Source organism: Amia ocellicauda, chromosome 15 (genome assembly GCF_036373705.1).
Source record: "Amia ocellicauda isolate fAmiCal2 chromosome 15, fAmiCal2.hap1, whole genome shotgun sequence".
In the NCBI taxonomy this organism is placed as follows: Eukaryota; Metazoa; Chordata; class Actinopteri; order Amiiformes; family Amiidae; genus Amia; species Amia ocellicauda.
The window spans coordinates 21888283-21909684 of NC_089864.1; the positions used below are offsets into that span (position 1 = coordinate 21888283).

Sequence of the window (21402 nt, forward strand, 5' to 3'; positions counted from 1 at the left end):
TTAAATCAACACACTATGAGGATTATACATGGTTTTACACGAGATTTACTCCGTCATTCAGAGTGTTAAATGGAAATGTAGTCCCGAGTTACAGGATCATGTCACCATACTCAATACTCTTCTGTCAGCATGCCAGAAAATCCTGATGGAGAGGTTGCCTCATTATGTCACAGACAGCCAGCTGAGGCATGATGGGCTGAATGGACTGGTTCCATCCGAGACCTTTCTAATTTTGAAATGGCACTGTTTCCTGTTGTTCAGGATTGTACAGTAAAGAGGAAGGATTATGTTCTTCTGCTATACTGTCTTTCCATTTGAGTTCAAGTTCCCTCACAGCAGTGAGTTTCCATTGGTTTTCAAAGCTGCCTAACCCCGAAAGAGTAGTTTAATAAAGGAAACAGTTCAGCAGAGCAGAGGCAAGGAAACAGGGAGGTAAAATACATGACACCACACAGGGAGGACTACTAGACATTACTGCAGTTCCACAGCTGTCGGGAGTGTTTCTATCCTGAACATAAGACATACGCTAAACCACTAAACACACCTTTCTTACAAGACTATCATAACTTGCAATAACACGTGCTTTAGTTAAAGGACGTAGGTTGAAACATAAAATTGTATATATACAGTGTAGCAGAATATTTATAAGAATTTATCTGCCATGTTGAAGACCTCAAAAAAGGTTTAAACAGCTTTTAAGAGATTTGCCTATTGTCACATGAAATGTTGGTTGAAGAGTACCTGCTTTCACAGTATACTATCTTCTCTGCTCTGAGATGTCAGAGAACCTCAATAATATGTATCATATTTCTAGGATTCTCGCTGTAAATGAGGTTTATGGAAATAGTTTGAAATATAATCAGCCAAAATATGAAATGGTTGATTTTCATCAGTTATCTACTTGTCTTTAATATAAAATGCAAATGCAGCGTCTATGCCATTTATTGCAAGTACACTCCCTCTGCTGCATGTAAAAACTAGATTTTTCAATGCTTTATAATGTCTGGATGTGCATTTGCTTCACACAACCAATAGACAGTCCATGAATGACATACTATACGCTTGGCACGCTTTGCTCTCGCTATTGACTAATATCTTAGTTAATAAATTGTCCAATAGCCTGGTGACCAGCACCTTTCACAAATGAGCTCAGTCACTGAATACAGCAAAGTCAAAACATGATCAAACATTTAAATCACAGTATGTTTGTTTTGGTTATGATTCAAAACATTATTTGTAGTGCAACTTTTTACTGATGTATTTTACTGATATTTTAATGTTTTCTTTTTTTAACCACACATTATACTTTTAAACATGAGTAAAACAATGCCAACTATACTAAGTACTGCACATGAAAATAGCATGGCAGTGCAATTTTAAAACGCCCTTCATTAAATGGGCGGTTTCTTCTAAAAAGCTTTTGATCTAAACAGTATTTTCCTCCTGGTACAGAAATCTTATGGAATTCCTACTTGGGAATTGTAATTTGCCTCTTTTGCTTAACAAGGCAAATATATAGAAATGTCTATTTGCCAGTACGAATGCTCCCATTGACACAATAGATAGATGTTCTTTGATAATGGATTACATAATGAGTGAATTCCGGTATCTGTAAATTAGTGAGTTGTGAAGTTTATTCCAGCAAGCATTTGCCTAACGTCAGCCCTTAGTGCTTTCTTCTATCAATGCCCTGAATGTAAAATCCCAATGTAGTTTTAAAACTCATGAAAACCTGAACCCCGCCCTCCTGCCTCCCCATTTTACTATCCTATGAAAATTAACTTAATAATTGTATTAATTTCTAATGATTTAAGGTATGAAAGCTACCTTAGGGGCATCGGTAGGAAAATTATGGATTTTTTGGCATATACATTGAATACTATCAAGTGATTCCACAAGCTCAGTCCTATTCCAGTAACCTACAGGGAATTTCAAAATGTTTTTCATTTTGTACACCCCCCACCCTCCCCCCCAGCTGCCCCCTCAGTTCACTTGCCTTTTGCTTATGGCTCATTCCTGGTGCCAATACCCAGAACCAGCGTTCACTTCGGAATAAATTAAACACAAAGCTATGATTCCCAGCTGTAGTAGTAGCTACCAGCCCTGTCATCTAAATACAGAGTAGATGAGGGCAGAAGTTCCATGCAAATCCCAGTTGCCTTGGTTTTCCTTCCTCTTCAAGAGGGTTGCAGAGGAGAAGGCATGATGGGGCTTTGATACATTCTCAGGCTAGTTGGAGGGATGGCCTAACTCGCTTCCTCGTCACACTTGCCGATGCGCATCCGTAATGTCCCGCTCTTGTGGAGGAGCCAAAGCTGCAGGAACTCCTCTGGCATGGCGTGGAATCCAGAGAAGGGCAGGATGTTGTCGTAGTAGTGATGGCTTATGAACTTCTCGTTCAAGTCAACGGAGAAAGGCCAGAAGCCGTAAATAGTAACTTCCTCACACAGGCCGAGGGCCAAGCTGACGAGGAACAGACCTGTGGAGAGGCGTTTGGCATGAATCCCCCTGCTCTTCCAGAACTTGCCCACGTTCCTCAGGAAGTCGGGATTGGCGAACAGGACCGTCTGGTTGGCCGCGATGTCGGACAGCGCGTGATAGGCTCGCAGGGAAGGTTCGGTCCCCGGCTTCATGGAGAAGGCTGGCATATAGATGTAACTGGTGCCATAGGCTTTCATGTTGTCCACAAAAGCCTTCCTGGACCAGAGAAGGTTTTGGAATCTGAAAATAAAAAGAAATAAAAGAGTGAAACAAAAACGGCCCAGGTCTGTTTGTGCATGCCGTTTGTTCGTTTATTTGCCACTTCAATATTTTGTCCCCTAGCAAAGTGCATTTTAATATATTTTTTTGGTCTTTCTTGTGCTAAACCATCAAAGCAACTTTACGGTTTTAGTAACACATATGGAAGAACACTGGGACTGTTTTACATGTGGTTTATATTTTTATATTATGTAAACTTAAAAATCTGTCATTCTTCATGCATAAAACCATAACATTTCTATATAATGTGTTCTTAATATTTAGTCCCCCCACCCCATCAATTTCCTATAAAATATGACTTACATCTACAAATATGCAAATGTTAAACTCCATACTTAATTTATAGTGATTTATAGTCTGTTTCATGTGCTACCCTAATATGAGCCTAGTCAGTCGGTCCATGTGCTACTGCAGAAACAAAATGATGTCGTGTTGCTGATTAGTGTAAAGCATTTATCACCAACTTGTTTATTTTGACACCATCTGCCAGCACCCTGTTTAGCAACTGGCAATACTCTTACAGACTGTCTTGTGCATATCATATAGGATTTTGTGAAAAATGACAGAAAAGCCTAACTGAGAAATATAACTATGACTTTGTTTTAATGTAGTAACTAAAATATTACATTTAAATATATTTATTTATATATGCCCATATTTACCAAATTGCATGTTGTTTATTATTTAAAAGCTTTTGCCCATTAAACATTTAAAATGTCAATTTACTTTACCCAATTATGCTTTACAAAGCAATCAAGATTTTAACAGAATATGGTCTTTGCCACAAACTGCACTCAATAGAGGTTATTTGTTCGACATAGCGTCAGGGGAGCATTTTGTGTGATCGTTTGCGCTTAGAGGTTTTTGGTTTTAACTGGTGCATGTTTGTTTGGGGTTTAAGAGAGTTATGGAATGAAGGGTTTTAAGTCCAAAGTTCTATTCAAAGTTTTTATTGCATGTGCATGGGAAGAAATTACAGGACAGTTGCAAACCAAAAATAGAACAATTAATCAGAAATCTTCCTGTAATCTTCCACTCTATAATGTCATAAAACAAGCTTATATTGCTTCTTTTTGCCACACCTCCAAGGGGTATGGCTTTTGTTTATTATTTATCTCAAATATCTGCAGATTTCAAAAGTTTCAATAATCTTGCAGACACCACCTGCGTGTCACTAGTTTTGCTAACATCAATTGTGGTTAAAAAGCAGAAAAAACTCCTGAACTATTTCAAAGTTCTAGAATTTACTCACTCTCCATAGTTTAATAAGTCAGTACAACACTCACAAATTGCTTTAACCTTTTACTGTATTTTTATTTTATGCAGTCACCAAATTTAATGTGAGTTGCCTTGCCTCCACTATTTCAATTAAACTTCAGTTTCTTCTTCAAACCAGGACCAGCGGGAATTTATTTTGAATAGCTGAATCTATTTATTGTATTTGTGAAGATTCAATGACAATGCACTTGCAACACTGTCTTGCATATATGTGACCTAATGGACATGTATATAGTCATGCAACACAGTCAGCCAGGATCGACACCTGCCCCGCCATAAAAAAATGTAATCTGATTTGCACGATTCTCAAAAATGGCCCTAGAGGATTTGCACCAAAAATCTGAAAACTCTCATGACTGCAATTGCTACCGGCCTCAAATGTTGATTATTATTATTATTATTATTATTGCTTAGCAGACATAAAGCAAGTAGGATTATATTTAGAACCTGGAGCAGTACTATTATTCCCGATAATAATAACATTTTGTTTTTAAACTTTCCTACAGTTTTAAAGATTTTATAAATAGTACATATCATAAGTGCAAACTCTTTTTGTACTGCCTGTGTTTTTAATATCTGAAAGCGGCTGAGCACTGATTCATTAAATGGGAGGACGACTACTGTGCATCAAATTAAAAAGGAAAGCATAAATCACTAATCATCAATCTTGGAGGCAACAGCAATATCACCCCATAGAAACAGGCAGTTATGGTTCATGGTGCATGATTCTCTTTTCCTCACAGTGACTTTAATAATGTGAGGACTGTAATGGGGTGATTGTTAATGATAGCTGAAAAGATGTCTTAAAAAAGGAGATATACCTGTCTCTCAGGGCTGGATTACTGAAATATTTTAAAAACCTAGTCATGCAAAACACAACACCCTACCTATGGCCAGTTGAGAGACAGCACAAACAGCAAACAGCAAACAGCCTCACTGGGCCACCCTTGTCTACTAAATGTCAGCTCACAAACCGCGAAATCTCTGCAGCAGCAGTTTTTATAAGCGTAAAAATCACACAATGCGTCGTCAAATATGAAAGAAATCTAAAACGTCACACAAATATTTGATATTATTTAAGTTCTAGGATCCTGTGTCCATATAAAAAAAGAAAACAAACACTTTGCTTTTAAAGATTAAATTAAACTGGAGCCCAAATGTGCTTTACAGGCTTGACAGTTTTACAAACAGTTTCTAAGGTATCCAGAAATAGATGTATAATTCGTACGTGTACACAGGAAAACTAAAGAGCCCTTTAGAGAAATAATGCATGATCATACAGACTGCTTCTGAATCTGCAGGGGTCTATTTATTTACATCACATAACAAAGGAACTGAAACCTCCTGCTCCGGACTAAGCTGACAGCATTATCTATATATACTGGTATACATATACACTCACCTAAAGGATTATTAGGAACACCATACTAATACTGTGTTTGACCCCCTTTCGCCTTCAGAACTGCCTTAATTCTACGTGGCATTGATTCAACAAGGTGCTGAAAGCATTCTTTAGAAATGTTGGCCCATATTGATAGGATAGCATCTTGCAGTTGATGGAGATTTGTGGGATGCACATCCAGGGCACGAAGCTCCCGTTCCACCACATCCCAAAGATGCTCTATTGGGTTGAGATCTGGTGACTGTGGGGGCCAGTTTAGTACAGTGAACTCATTGTCATGTTCAAGAAACCAATTTGAAATGATTCGACCTTTGTGACATGGTGCATTATCCTGCTGGAAGTAGCCATCAGAGGATGGGTACATGGTGGTCATAAAGGGATGGACATGGTCAGAAACAATGCTCAGGTAGGCCGTGGCATTTAAACGATGCCCAATTGGCACTAAGGGGCCTAAAGTGTGCCAAGAAAACATCCCCCACACCATTACACCACCACCACCAGCCTGCACAGTGGTAACAAGGTATGATGGATCCATGTTCTCATTCTGTTTACGCCAAATTCTGACTCTACCATCTGAATGTCTCAACAGAAATCGAGACTCATCAGACCAGGCAACATTTTTCCAGTCTTCAACTGTCCAATTTTGGTGAGCTTGTGCAAATTGTAGCCTCTTTTTCCTATTTGTAGTGGAGATGAGTGGTACCCGGTGGGGTCTTCTGCTGTTGTAGCCCATCCGCCTCAAGGTTGTACATGTTGTGGCTTCACAAATGCTTTGCTGCATACCTCGGTTGTAACGAGTGGTCATTTCAGTCAAAGTTGCTCTTCTATCAGCTTGAATCAGTCGGCCCATTCTCCTCTGACCTCTAGCATCAACAAGGCATTTTCGCCCACAGGACTGCCGCATACTGGATGTTTTTCCCTTTTCACACCATTCTTTGTAAACCCTAGAAATGGTTGTGCGTGAAAATCCCAGTAACTGAGCAGATTGTGAAATACTCAGACCGGCCCGTCTGGCACCAACAACCATGCCACGCTCAAAATTGCTTAAATCACGTTTCTTTCCCATTCAGACATTCAGTTTGGAGTTCAGGAGATTGTCTTGACCAGGACCACACCCCTAAATGCATTGAAGCAACTGCCATGTGATTGGTTGGTTAAATAATTGCATTAATGAGAAATTGAACAGGTGTTCCTAATAATCCTTTAGGTGAGTGTACACATACATATACAGTGAGGGAAAAAAGTATTTGATCCCCTGCTGATTTTGTACATTTGCCCACTGACAAAGAAATGATCAGTCTATAATTTTAATGGTAGGTGTATTTTAACAGTGAGAGACAGAATAACAACAAAAACATCCAGAAAAACGCATTTCAACAAAAATTAATCATTGATTTGCATGTTAATGAGGGACATAAGTATTTGATCCCCTATCAATCAGCAAGATTTCTGGCTCCCAGGTGTCTTTTATGCAGGTAACGAGCTGAGATTAGGAGCACTCTCTTAAAGGGAGTGCTCCTAATCTCAGCTCGTTACCTGTATAAAAGACACCTGTCCACAGAAGCAATCAATCAGATTCCAAACTCTCCACCATGGCCAAGACCAAAGAGCTGTCCAAGGATGTCAGGGGCAAGACTGTAGACCTACACAAGGCTGGAATGGGCTACAAGACCATCGCCAAGCAGCTTGGTGAGAAGGTGACAACAGTTGGTGCGATTATTCGCAAATGGAAGAAACACAAAATAACTGTCAGTCTCCCTCGGTCTGGGGCTCCATGCAAGATCTCACCTCGTGGAGTTTCAATGATCATGAGAACGGTGAGGAATCAGCCCAGAACTACACGGGAGGATCTTGTTAATGATCTCAAGGCAGCTGGGACCATAGTCACCAAGAAAACAATTGGTAACACACTACGCCGTGAAGGACTGAAATCCTGCAGCGCCCGCAAGGTCCCCCTGCTCAAGAAAGCACATGTACAGGCCCGTCTGAAGTTTGCCAATGAACATCTGAATGATTCAGAGGAGAACTGGGTGAAAGTGTTGTGGTCAGATGAGACCAAACTCGAGCTCTTTGGCATCAACTCAACTCGCCGTGTTTGGAGGAGGAGGAATGACCCCAAGAACACCATTCCCACCGTCAAACATGGAGGTGGAAACATTATGCTTTGGGGGTGTTTTTCTGCTAAGGGGACAGGACAACTGCACCGCATCAAAGGGACGATGGACGGGGCCATGTACCGTCAAATCTTGGGTGAGAACCTCCTTCCCTCAGCCAGGGCATTGAAAATGGGTCGTGGATGGGTATTCCAGCATGACAATGACCCAAAACACACAGCCAAGGCATCAAAGGAGTGGCTCAAGAAGAAGCACATTAAGGTCCTGGAGTGGCCTAGCCAGTCTCCAGACCTTAATCCCATAGAAAATCTGTGGAGGGAGCTGAAGGTTTGAGTTGCCAAACGTCAGCCTCGAAACCTTAATGACTTTGAGAGGATCTGCAAAGAGGAGTGGGACAAAATCCCTCCTGAGATGTGTGCAAACCTGGTGGCCAACTACAAGAAACGTCTGACCTCTGTGATTGCCAACAAGGGTTTTGCCACCAAGTACTAAGTCGAAGGGGTCAAATACTTATTTCCCTCATTAACATGCAAATCAATTTATAACTTTTTTGAAATGCGTTTTTCTGGATTTTTTTGTTGTTATTCTGTCTCTCACTGTTAAAATACACCTACCATTAAAATGATAAACTGATAATTTCTTTGTCAGTGGGCAAACTTACAAAATCAGCAGGGGATCAAATACTTTTTTCCCCTCACTGTACATATACATATACATACAATATACATTTCCACATTCCCCCTTGGCTACCTGGTGATTTGCAAGGGTTAGCTACCCTGTGGCCTATAAGAAATTATAAACCAGCCACAGGAAATCATACAGATGTTACCCAACTAAGTATGTAACATACTAACCAAACATGTTTAGCAGGAAAATGAGATCATTAATGTGTTCCTGTGACTTTCAATGTTCATCACAACATATATCAACCATGTATCTCTTGATTCAAGTTTATCAAGGCCAGAACTACTCCTATAAACTTTGCTGTCCCCTAGCTCAAATTGTGCAATATGAAATTTTATATCATAATACACACTCCCCCACATGCTGGCTCACTGAGCAAATTTCAGATAGCCTGGAGCATTACTGTTGGAGATTATAATGATGATAACCAATTGTAAAAGAATTGTCAAAAATCTTTTTGGGCTGACGAAGACAAACAAGATGGGAAATTGCCAGGCAAGAGTGTCATTTATATTGTAGTTTTCTCTAGGCTGTTCAACAAACTGAAAATATTTATTTTAGAAATATGAATGGTTTAATTAGTTTTACAATATTTATTTTACACTAATGTTTTCACTACTGTTGCTCAATGTCTCACATCCTCAAATCTCAGATTCTGTGCAGTGTCTGACTAATGTCACAAATGTCTGTGAACATGCGGCTCAGTTGGTTTGCTTCTGCACAGAATGATGCACAAGAGCACAGTGTGTGACTAAATCAATTGTGTACATCAATCAAGACCTACCTGTACTCTACAATTTGGCAAGTCAGTACACTCTTTGCAAATCGCTTTATTTTGGCTTTATTTATTCATTTATACAATTATGGGTAAATGGTTTCAATACAAAAAGATTTACATACGCATGGGTAAATCTTGTGGAGAGTAGAAACACCACATATTTATTTAGTTTGAGTATTGATGTTGGGCTACTAGTGCATTTTTATTTCTAGCAACACTGCCCAGAGCTTCATTCTGCAGTCAGCGCTTCAAAATCAACAAAATCATCTCCCTGCTGTCTGTTTTTTTTATTACGGTTAATTTAACGCTTTACTGTTTTCAAGATGGCTTTGAATAGGGACGGTTCCGTTTATGTTTACAGTTTAAGACTATGTGCCTCCTCCTTAAATTGTCATTTGTTTGTCAGATTTAATATTTTTTGTAATTTTATAGTATATATATATTTTTTTTTCTTGGTCAAAACTGATTGTCTGGAACCACCCCATTTTAACATTGCGTTTACGGGAAAATCTGTTTCAATTTATGTTGTCTTGACTAGCATTGTTGTTAACCAATTTCAACATAACAAATTAATATGAATATATTTGTAATCCAGTGCATATTACTACAATACAGGTCTATTTTAAATTACTATGAAACAGAAATGCTGAAATAATGTGCTTTACACAATGCTTTACACGTCTCCCACGATATTCACATCACAATTACAATCTGCATATAAATAGGTCAGTGGCAAACAGAAGAGAATGATTAAAAAGGATTTAATATTAATATATAGACTGTACTGTTGTGAAGTTTCCTCCATTTGTTTGGTGGGAAAAAGGGGACAGTTAAGTGAAAACCTGCACTAGCTTTAATTTGTTTTATGTTTGTGTGCAACCCTATTTTTTTGGAAAAGGTGGAAAAGGCTCCCTACATAAAAATGAAACCTTGCATGTTCCCCAATCTTCGCAGCCTGATGTGTGGGGGGTCGACATTCACTCGGTCACAATATACACAATGACACACGGTGACTGGAAATGAAACAAAGGAGCATGGAAAGATGTCTGCCTTGAATAACAAGAAGAGACAGAAAAACACATAAATGGACTGGAGAACAAACAAAGCTACGGTGAGATCACTGAAAGAGTGAAAATGTCAAAATGGCCGGAGACATAGCAAGAAGAAGAGATCAAAGATGGACAAAAGAAGCTATAGAATGGATTCTGAATGAATGAGAAAAGACCTAGACAAAGAGCACATGAAAGATGGGAAGATTAAATAAGATTGACTGGTGTGACCAAGACATGACCCTGTAAATGGAAACAAGTGGAAATATCTTAATACACAAAGCCAGACAGATAGATAGATCCTTGGGCATTACTTTCTTTTCATTTGCTTTACAGGTACACCTCTGAGTTGTTAAACACTGCATATGCCTGTGTTGAGGATGGAGCCAAATGCACTTGCTTATACTCTGGGCTTCATCTCAATAGCTTGGGGTCTCTTAATACCTCTGAAATCCAGAACAGCTGCAAAGAAGCAACTGCAGAAAGACAAGGCCTTCCTCAGCAGCTGGTGTGACCGGCCTACGGCTCTAGTTGTGTCATTTGCAAAACAGAGACACATTCAAGTTACAAGCAGAATTATATTTATTGAAAAGGAGAAATCGGTACTAAATCTTTCTTGTTTCCTGTTGAAGCCGATGCAGAAACACATTGATGTAATTGTTTGCCTGAATTTGATGTGATGTTGCAATAGACTGTGCTTTTCTTTCGAATACTAGTAACTGAAGAATTGCCACCAATCTTGCTGCTATGTTGTGAGAGTCATTAACATGATTATTGTAAATAACATATTTCCCCTATAATGATAACTATACTGAGACACAATCGAACTGAAATGTAAAGAAGAGAAATTCCACAATATTATACTTCTACACTTAAAGGTGTTTTGGTACAGTACATAATTCTTACAAGAAGTTACATTTCATGGTAATAGTCAGCGAACATGTCATTTCTTGAGAGATGTTCTACACAAGATCAAAAAGCCTGTCTACACAAAGGGCAACTACACAAATATTTGAGCTCCAAAATTATTTTATTTAAACAATAGGTACATATATTTTAATATTGATATTTTAGGAGCATGTCAAGTATGTATGTTGGCACTGTATACCAAAGACTGTTCCTGTAAATACTACAGTCCAGGAGCATTCAAAACCACAGGAGTGCAAAACCTGAGTCATTGTTCTGGAAGTAGCAATGAAAAGGGCATTGTTTGCCGACAATAGTGAATTAAATTCAATATCCCTGAATTAGACTCGGAGCAGTGATTGATGGTATCTCTGGCAGCCGCCTGGAATTTGCTTTTCAATTTAAGCATATAATTTAGAATTCAATACTTTAACTTACAATAGGGTTACTGAGAGCAGCTTCTACTGACTGTGTAATGCCTGTATAGTTTGCTTTTAGCAGACCCTGAAGAGGAGTGAAAACCACATGTGCCAGTGCTATTTTATTGATATATGAACATATCCAAACTACTTTCAATATATGTATACAGAATACATTGTTCTTCTGCTGTTTTGTCAAATGATTTATATGCAAAATAAACCTTGCAAATTAAAAGTCTGTAAAATGTGTTATCCTGAGATTCCAGATCCAAGTCATAGTAATGTATTCATTGCTTTCTTAAATTACTATTTTATAAACGTTTATTTATAACATCATTCATAATTCTTGTATTTTTCTCTAGCTGCCCTCCCTTCTCTTATTGAGAAAACATTTAGAAGAAATGCTGAGGGTTTGTATAGTTTTTTATATGTTCTGGATATTGTAAAAGTCATTATAAAGCATGTTCCAAATCTAGAGAGCAACAGCAGCGGTCTAGAGAAACAGAATTAATTTATTTTTAATAAGTGTGAATTTCTAATTTTGTATTTCAAGGGAACAGAATGCTTTGGAAATATGTTGAAAGCTGTTGAAGAATTTTTAAAAAGGACACAGTTTCCTGAGCACAAGCAGATTTGACAAGAAACAATGAACTCATACCTCTTTTCAATAATGCTGGGGTTAGCAGTGACCAAGTGTGTTTTGGTCCCCACATCATCGGTGTAATCCTTAGAGAGTGGCGGAAGATTGCACCTACAGAAACACAGGACAGCAAGTTCAGAATAAAATAAGCCTTTTTTGGATAATATAAAACAGAAATCTTTATGAATAAATAATAAAACCGCCAGTTTTTCAGTAAGCAGTTTTCACTAAATTGGATCTAATGGGAAAGTCTCGATAAGCATTAGCCCATTAGTAGGGACTCCACAATGAAACCCCTTCTGGAGCTTCCTTCACAAATCCAGTTGACGAATTATGAAAATCGGGGAACACATGGGGTGTAACATCAATAGCCTAAACCACTTCAAATAACTTTTTGTCAGATTGATCAATCCACTGTATAAGACTTCACAGGCACTCAACATTACCTCATGACGTAGTCTGCCTGGTCAATGTCTTTCCCACAGCCGCTGTGCTTCAGGATCCCGCCATTGCCAACAACCGCGCATTTCTTCAGTGGCTGCTGCAGAGGGGTTTCCTAGCAACACAAAGCAAAGCCTGCCATTAAACGCCGGAATCGCTGCTTTCAGAGCTGGGCGAGGACGAATCTGTCTCTATGCGAGCTCAAATGAACTGACATGTACTGACCTAGGGGGTAAATCAGGACATTTAAACAAAACAAAAAAATCGCATCATTGCATTATAAAGATGTTTTTGACCACTGTATTATTATTATTATTATTTATTATGACAGTGCAGTATCTTAAGAGCCTTCTCTAATGAAGTAATGAACTGACTGGTACTGACACCAAAACACTGTTGTGTACTTTGTCTTATTTGTGTGGAAACTTTCTACTTTGGGTATTGCATTAGACCTCTAAGAAGCTGAAGAATGGAAAAATACTTGTCTAGTTTCGAAACAGCTAAAACTCGAAAAGCTAAAAAGGCATCCAAATTGTATATGAAAAGTGGAGTACTGATGACAGTGGACAAACTCACAATGGCTTGTATTACAGTTTTGCCCAATTAACACACGTTTTCTGAAACTACATCTCATGTACTGAAAACACTAATCAAAAAACACAAAACAGTTGGCCAATTTCCAAAGAACAAGCAGAAATCTTACAAAATTAAACACTGCAATCAACCTCATGTCCTTTCTTCTCAAAGTGAAACTCTGTATCCAAATGAGACGCACACACAAGCAAAATAAAGAGAACAGTGACAACCAATATCACACTAATGTAACATTACTATTAGAAGCTATTTGAGTGTAAAGACTAAGATTCTGTTGTTATGTTTGTGTGTACTAAAACCAAAAAGAAACACACATACGCTCAATAGAGGTTTGCGATCACCTTCCACCACCATGCTGAAACAAAGCTACTCTATGGGATAGAGCTAAAAGGATGGCATGGTAGTGCATATGTAGGTGGGTACATATGGTGGGATTTCTCAGATTGACTCAGATTCAGCTGCACTCTCTGCCCAGCCTCTCAAGGTCAAACCATGGTTGACCATAGATCATCATATTGCTCTCCTTGTTCTTGGTGTTGGTCTTTCTCTTACTCTACCTCCTCCTCCTCTTCCTCTCACTCCATCTCTACCTCTCTCTCTTATACAGTTAGTCAAGAGTGAATCGATTGGGAATTTAATTTAGCATGTTGAACTGTAATGCTTTTCATTCGCACAAGAGATTTTAGTGGCGAAGGTTGTGCCAAACGTAGAGTATTGCTGTGTTTTGCCAATCAAGTATTATAGAATTGCAATCTGAAGCGCAAAATGTGCCAGTCGACTTGGTGTGTGGTTCTGGTAAATGAGTTACAGGTTTTAGTCTGTGTCTCAAATTTCAGTTCTATTGTGTAAGCACTTTGGGAAAACCCTTCAGTTTAACTCTATTCCATCACGGTTGTGGTAAAGAGATAGATGGTAATTCTGACATCAAACAAACACCCTTCATGTGTGAATTCTGTGACCTTTTTTGATTTTTTCCCCCACCCCCTACAAAAACTGATCATTAGGCTTTTTTCAGATATAAAAGAGCTGATGTTTTACCCATGTTTGTGGTTACTGGCCACAGTACATTAACTAAAATCATATTATTTTCTCCAATGTGTGCCATGCCCATGCTTTCTTTCTCTGTGATTTAGTTCATTTCCAGGAAAAAAAAGCAAAAGTACAATGCATTTCCTTTTCTAAACGATCAGCAGTTGTTTATAGCTTACTGTCGTTTTAATTTTTTGCTGATTTTGCAACATTTGTGTCATTGGTTTAAAGGTGTAATCTAAACGGATTTAGCCTTTCCCAGCTCTCAATGGAGAGGACATAAGGCAAGCAGCAGATTTTTTTATATCCTGGAAAAGGTGATTGCTGGAAGCAGGAAGAGAGCAGCAGTGGCCCAGTCTTGATAGGACAAGCATCTGGACTAAAATTAGCTGTGGGGCAAGTACTAAGAAAAATACATTCTGTAGATGTTGCTCAGAAAGAAACGACACGATGCATGTCAGGGAAGTTACATGTTGAGGGAAGAAAAGATTATAGAAAGGAAGGCAGAGATGCAAGAGTAAATGGCAGATTTAAAGGAAGGGAAAGATGAGATGTGGCCATCAGGAAAGGTATGGAAAGAGAGAACCAGCCGGGAGTACTGCATAAGACGCATTTTGTGGAGGCCCAAAACATGGCATTGAAGCAAGACTGTTGAGCAGAAATGAGAGCAGAGGAGGAAAATCGACAGCAGTAGTGTGATAGAAGGGGGAGAAGGGGAAGAACTACAAGGAAGTGGGAGGGAGAAAATCACTGAAGTGACTGTAGTGGTCAGACACAGACAAGCCAGTGATGGGTGATGGAGAGGGAAGGAGAGCCGTCTCTTGAGTTGATGAGATCTAGTTGGTTGTTGGCTGAATAACTAGGACAGGAGGGGGAGGGATGAAAGGAGAGGGACTCAAGGAAAGGTAGAGAGTCTGCAGAATGGGGAGGGTTCGAAAGGTGAACGTTGAAATGATCTAAGACAATGACAGGGATTTATAACAAAAATGACAAGATTGCCTACATTCAAGAGGAAAGCTGTGCGCTGTCAATTTCATGTTTCAAATTACTGTTTTGACAATGCTCCAGCAACAGTATTTTGAACTTGGAATGTAGTTTACACTCCAAAACGTATGCTTTACAAATTATGCATTTCAGTCCAGCGGGAAGTGTAAAATTGCACCTGCCTTCTTTAAGAGATATGTTTATTAAATGAAGTTTCGTCATTCCAAATTCTAAAATGCTAAATCTTGTGCAAGCAACATAAAAAAGAAAATCATTACTTACTTTCCTGGCACACAGCCTGTGCATCAATCGTTTCCTTTCATTATTTATTGATTAAAAAAGGGAGGAGTCTTATTTTAATAGTTTTACTTTTCCTAAGCCATCTTTTAGGCTCATGAGCATTAGTAATAAATGACTGATTTAGTAATTTATTAAAGGCAAAACAGCATTTGACAGCTGCCATTATTTTGAGGTTTGTAAGTACATAAAGCTGTTAATATTATACACGAGGACATATAAACCATGTTTCAAAACCTGTATGTTATCCTTTAATGTAATTGATCATGTAATTGAATTTCTTTTTTTGATTGACAATTAACTAAATTAAAATTTGAAGATATGCAACTTCCTGCTCTGTGGATTTCACTGCAGTTACTTATCTAAAGAGCGGGATCACCACTAGCACTTTGCATTTGCATGTAATTTAAAAGGAAAAAAGGAAAAGTAAGGCGAAAGTGAGTGTGCTATCACAAATGCTGCTGAGGACTGTTATCAAAGGGAAGATTCCCGTTTAATGCTACAATCTTCTTTTACCTCTTTTTGCCCTTTTAAATTACAAGGCTCTGTGCAGTTCACAAAGACCATTCTGCTACAGTCAAATGCAGGGCAGAGTGAACTAATTTGAATTTCTGTCCAATCCCACACATTGAAGACACAACACACAATGGGAATTTTGCAGTACATTTGAATATTTGCTTTACATAGAATTCCGTTCAACCTAGGATAGCAGGGAATGCTGTTCTTAAATAGCAGTCCGACATAAAATCTTCTCAATAAAAGTCTTCCGAAAGTCAAATCTGTCCAAATTCCTAAAAGCAAAACAAAGGTCATCCTTGCACACTCAAAATATGAACATTGTGGTTCAGAGCAGTAGTTTTAGTACCTGTACGAAGAGGGAGTAAGTATCGTTGTTGACGGTGTGGGAGTGATAAAACTCGCCGTCGTACCAGAGGGTCTTCCCAAGAGGAGAGTTCTGTTTTGTCACGGCAAATAGCTTCCTCGGATCACAGCAGTCCGTCAGCAGGTTCCTAGAAATAAGTCAAACAAAAATACAGGTGCTCAGTAATTTAGAGCAGAAAGTACATCAGTAGCTATAGAGGTACGCTCAATTTCTCTTAAGGTTTGTTTGGGTTTCAACAGTACAAGATATTTGTATGATCAGATTTCTGCACCACAACAATTACATAATTAGTCTCTTCACTATTGTTTATATATCCTTATATTACAGGCAAGCAAATAAATACTAAATTAAGAAGGCAATACGCTGACAGTTAAAAGCTATATATAGGTTACATACATTAACCTTTTGACATATTACAAACAAAACCTGCTGAGAAAAACTGTGGTGAATATTTCATTAAAACATCTCAAACTTTAACTTATTGGTAACCAAGTTAAACAAGTCATGTGCTACAAAACAATAATAGGGTACAACAGAACAGCATGGCAACACAAATTTGCAGACTTCTGGGGATGTTGAAGTTATTTCATAATAATTTGACATCAAATTACAATTATGTAAATGTAATCATAATATCATAATATCAAACCATAATACACAAATAAAATAGAGAGAATTAAAAGTTTAAATGCAATCAAATTCGACTGTATACATGTATGGAAAATAATAGAATTGCATATTTATTACATTTCAGAGATAGATCTATGAAATGTACTACAATGTTGTGTACTCTTCTATTACATTTCCATCACATACATTTGTCAAACCCAAATACAACCAAACTACAACCTCCCACAATGTTGCCATAAAGGGATGTGTTGGCTATGAAATTATCCATGTTTATATGACATTGGAAAAAACATCAGTGAATTTTCCGCTTTTCTTTCTGGACTGTACTTAATGGAACGCCACAACGCTGTGCCATTTAAACCTGCGTGTTCGTCCTCACTCTTACCTTTGCTCAATCTTTGAAAAGCAATTTTCACAGTGAACATTTGATTTTGAAGGTAAAAAAGACAAATGGAACATGACACAAAAATAGAATATTTATGTGCTTACTCTACCGTGGCTAATGCAACCTGAGATAGGTATGTTTGAATGGTATAGAAATGCACAATGTATTGTAATCTGCCATTGTTTTACCACAGTGCTGATTTAATTCAGGTCCTGTCTAACCATGGATTGTTTGTTGTAATTAACATGTCTTTAATTGTACCTCATTCGGTTATTATACTACTGAGATGTGGTAATGGCTTAATCAATATTTGACTGCAAATGCATTATACAGGTCCAGGAGAAGTAGCTTTTTATATATTCTTTACCTAGTCCCATTTAAAAAAATAAAATGCCATTATCTTATGTAAAAACAGAATCTTTCCATCTGGAAAAGTTCCGCCTTTTGCCTTAATCACATTGTTGGGCATAAATTAAAAACAAAACGTTCCTTGGTCCCACTTATTCACTGAAAAACATGAATTAAATATACGCAGTTATTTAGACCTGGCCTGGCCAATCAAGTACTGCTAAATACTGGACAATAACACAATATTAAAGCCTTACTACATCAGTATAGCTGTGAATGTTCCATGAATTCACGGCAATAACAAATACAAAAATAACGCCAATGAGAGAAAAAAAGTGCACTGAATGTCAACAATAGCACAAAGCAAAGGCTAATGTTAATAAGGAATCATAGGGCAGGACTCCATGCCAACAGACAGTAATGCTGCATCAGTGCCCACTGGTTAGCTCACCAAGCTACACAATGTACTGCAGCACAGCCCTTGCCAATGACCTATCCGAGGTCACCGGCAAAGCTGTGATCGCAATTGAAAAGCAGTTCTAGGAGAATCTAATATAACTGTAATGTCACAATATAACTGTAATCATTCCTTATTAGTTCCTTATTGAAGAAATGCATATTGATTGCTTACCAACAAAAAAACAAAGGTTCCTTTAATTATTCTAAACCATGTTAAGATGAAATGGCCCGATCTTCTCTCTCTCTCCCCTGAAGGCCTTTAAGGAAGCACTTCACTTCTGAAATAGCTCAACATACATACATACATGCATGCATACATTAAAACATCTTGGCCTTTATTATATGTGGGTGCATGTTTCAGCAGAGCCTCGGGTAAGGCAAGTGGCAACTTGGCTCTGCTTCGATTTGGGGGGCTTATTATTAATATTATGATCACACTGGGGTCGAAGCATGCACTAAAGTGTGGATGTTGATGGTGATTTTAGTGAATGAAGAATCAAAATGCAGACTCCCTCTCATTGTTTCTGATTTTAACATGTTCAGCAGCTTAGTATTACCTTAGATAGTGAACATTATTAAGCACACTTTTAACACTGTAGCCTAGATTATTAAATAAACGTGTATTGTGTATTATTAGGTCTAACGAAGGCCTTGTTTAGCCATAGGCAAAATACATCCACCCAAACCCATTCATTTCTATAGGTGTAGGCATCCATAGAAATTAGCAGTAAATGAGAAATGTATATTTTAATTTAGGACACTGGGACCCACCGAGGAGCTATCACAGAAGGTTTTGTTAGTGCTATGGATTTACATTATATTTGTGTGTGTTTGTAATCATGCAGGTTTGTATTTAATGCAAGGGGTCTTTTTTATTCTTATTTTATTTGTATAACCTCCCTGCTGTGACAAAACAGAGACTGATAAAACGGCACAGCACTGAAATGCATTTCATATCATTAGAATGAATGCTTACTGTGGGTTCAAATGGCAGTGTATATGAGAAGCCTACATGTATTAATATAAGACCACAATGCAATTACTGTTAAATAAAGTTAGAATAAGAATGTAGCTGCAAAACTGAAAGTAACTCAAGTAATACTAGTTTCAGTCTGGACCCTGCGCAATGCTGCGGTGGATACATTAGTACTTCTTGTGGTTTGGAGATCAGGACTTCAACTAGTGAATAAAGGCTGAACTTTGAAACATACTTTTGCCTTTTATCTACAATTACATTCTTACAGTCTGAGTCTGGCTGGTCTGTTTGTGTTTTGGTACCTTTTACAGTGAAGCATACATTTGATTCTACAATAGACTATGCATAGGTTTGGTATTTGTTAAACAATATAGAAACAGCTGAGCATCAATGTATGGATACAGTCATTTTCTGGTTATTGGAAGAAGAAAAATGCTAAGCATGATGGGGCTTCATTCTCGTTTCTGTTATTGCCATGTTCAGAGAGTGTATCCATTTTATTTTAGTTGATTGTAAATATGAACATAAATGCAATGCTACACAGACATGCTTGGCCAATATAGCACCGTTTAGCCCCCTTAGAAAATGAACAATGAATGCATCTCCCATGCACAGTACTCTTATTACGATGATGATTTGCATTATCAATACTAGACCTATAATTGCTATTATGAATATAGTAGAAAAATCAACAAGCACACAATCCAGCATAGCTCGATTACTTGATTCGAGCCGGCGCACACGTCTTTTTGTCTTTTTCTTTGAGTCAGATACAGAGATCTATAACCCCGGTATACATAAATGCATCAATCAATACCTGAAGACTGCGATGCCCGTCTGGTTTTTCTTCCACACTTTGCCCTGCCGCAAGACTTCACTGACAATCTCCTTGTCGCTGGGCAGCCTGTATCCCGGGAAGATGTAGAGCCAGCAGAGCACAAAGACGCACAGCGCAGCCCACACGGACAGCTTGGGTCGGGGGCATTTCAGAAACATCACCACCATCGTCCCCGCACTCACACAATATCCATGCAAATCACTGGGGCCGCGCAGAAACCCGGGGGGGTCGTCCCCAAACCACTACCTCGTTCCCAGACAGCAGCGCTTCATGCTGTATTTTCCCTGCAAGGAAAGATGGTATAGAAATCTCCGTTGCGCAAAATAAGAGGATCCGCCCCCCTTCTGCGTCTGCTCTGCTCCCCCTTTTCAATCCTCAATCCTCTAAAACTGCTGGATGGTCTCCCAAGTCAGCGTGAAAGTGGCTGTTTTCTGCAGCCGGGTCAGGCTCAGCGCTCTCCCGCCGCATCCCAGACGAGGTTGGCATCCCTTGCCGAAGCGCTGCGGGCTTCTTCTGCGCTCCAGCGTCTGGGCTCCGGGCGCGCAGGATTCATTGCGTTTGGGCAACACACCGCTGTTTATTCCACGTCCCGGGGGCGACGGTTCTTCGTCCTTTTCGGTTTTGTACGATGAAGGGGGTTTGGTGGGATGTGAGCCTGCGGGGAGCGGAGCACAGCCAGCGGCAGCCGCACACAGCCGTCCTCCGAACAAAGCGCCGCTTCTCGGGCGCTCGTCTTGAGTGCGGCGCCGCTGCGCTCGGGCTGTCAATCACTGCGGAGGTGTGTCGAGAGGCGGGTGCTGGACTCTCCATCCTGTCAACATGGGTTGATGCACAGGAGACGTATTGGCATGTTTTTATTTGGTAAATTGATTATATAGAGGATGGTCAACTGCTACCAACTTTCTTGAATTAGTGCTACCAAAGAGTTGCATGGATCATTATGGACATTGTCTGACCATATGCATGAAGAAAACACATTCAAATACACTTACACTTCATTATGGGTAATGCTACCTAACAAAATATTGCCCCCTGGCTGTGTTTATTTATGTAGACCCAAATTCATTCAAAATTCAGCCTGGGATGGGGGGGGGAAAGTAAAACTATTGTGTAAACTAAACAAATCAACAATGTTACACATATATGTGTGCTGGCATTAGTTTGAATGCTTTAGGTTTCATTCTTTGTAAAACTTATCACTGATGACAGGAATGGATGTGGTTATTTTGCTGCTGTGAATGTCCTGAAGATAAGCCTGACCCATACATTTAGGTATCTTTTGTTTAATTATTGGCTCTACTGATGTTACCTATCCAAGCACGCTGCACTGCCTCCCCTGGTTTGCTGTAGTAAGTATGTATCTCGAACTGTATGTTGTCTCCAGTATTTTAGTGTTGATCTCCTTTCCCTGACAAAATCATTCTTAACTGAATTAAAGAAGGCTTAATGCATATATTAGGCAAGTCTACAACGTAAAGAAATAACTTGCTTTTAAAAATCAACTGGAA

The 21402-nt window shown here is 38.9% G+C and overlaps 1 protein-coding gene across 1 annotated transcript; it reads right to left on the reverse strand.

Moving 5' to 3' along the window:
* Positions 1 to 1978: 1978 nt before the first annotated feature.
* On the reverse strand, positions 1979 to 20654 carry st8sia1 (ST8 alpha-N-acetyl-neuraminide alpha-2,8-sialyltransferase 1). The gene is made up of 5 exons (XM_066723946.1): positions 19874 to 20654; positions 16241 to 16385; positions 12477 to 12586; positions 12049 to 12141; positions 1979 to 2721 (listed from the first exon to the last, which is right to left on the reverse strand). Exons 1-5 carry the CDS (start codon positions 20059 to 20061, stop codon positions 2247 to 2249), a joined length of 1011 nt encoding a protein of 336 aa, XP_066580043.1. The 5' UTR covers positions 20062 to 20654; the 3' UTR covers positions 1979 to 2246.
* Between the last annotated feature and the right edge of the window lie 748 nt (positions 20655 to 21402).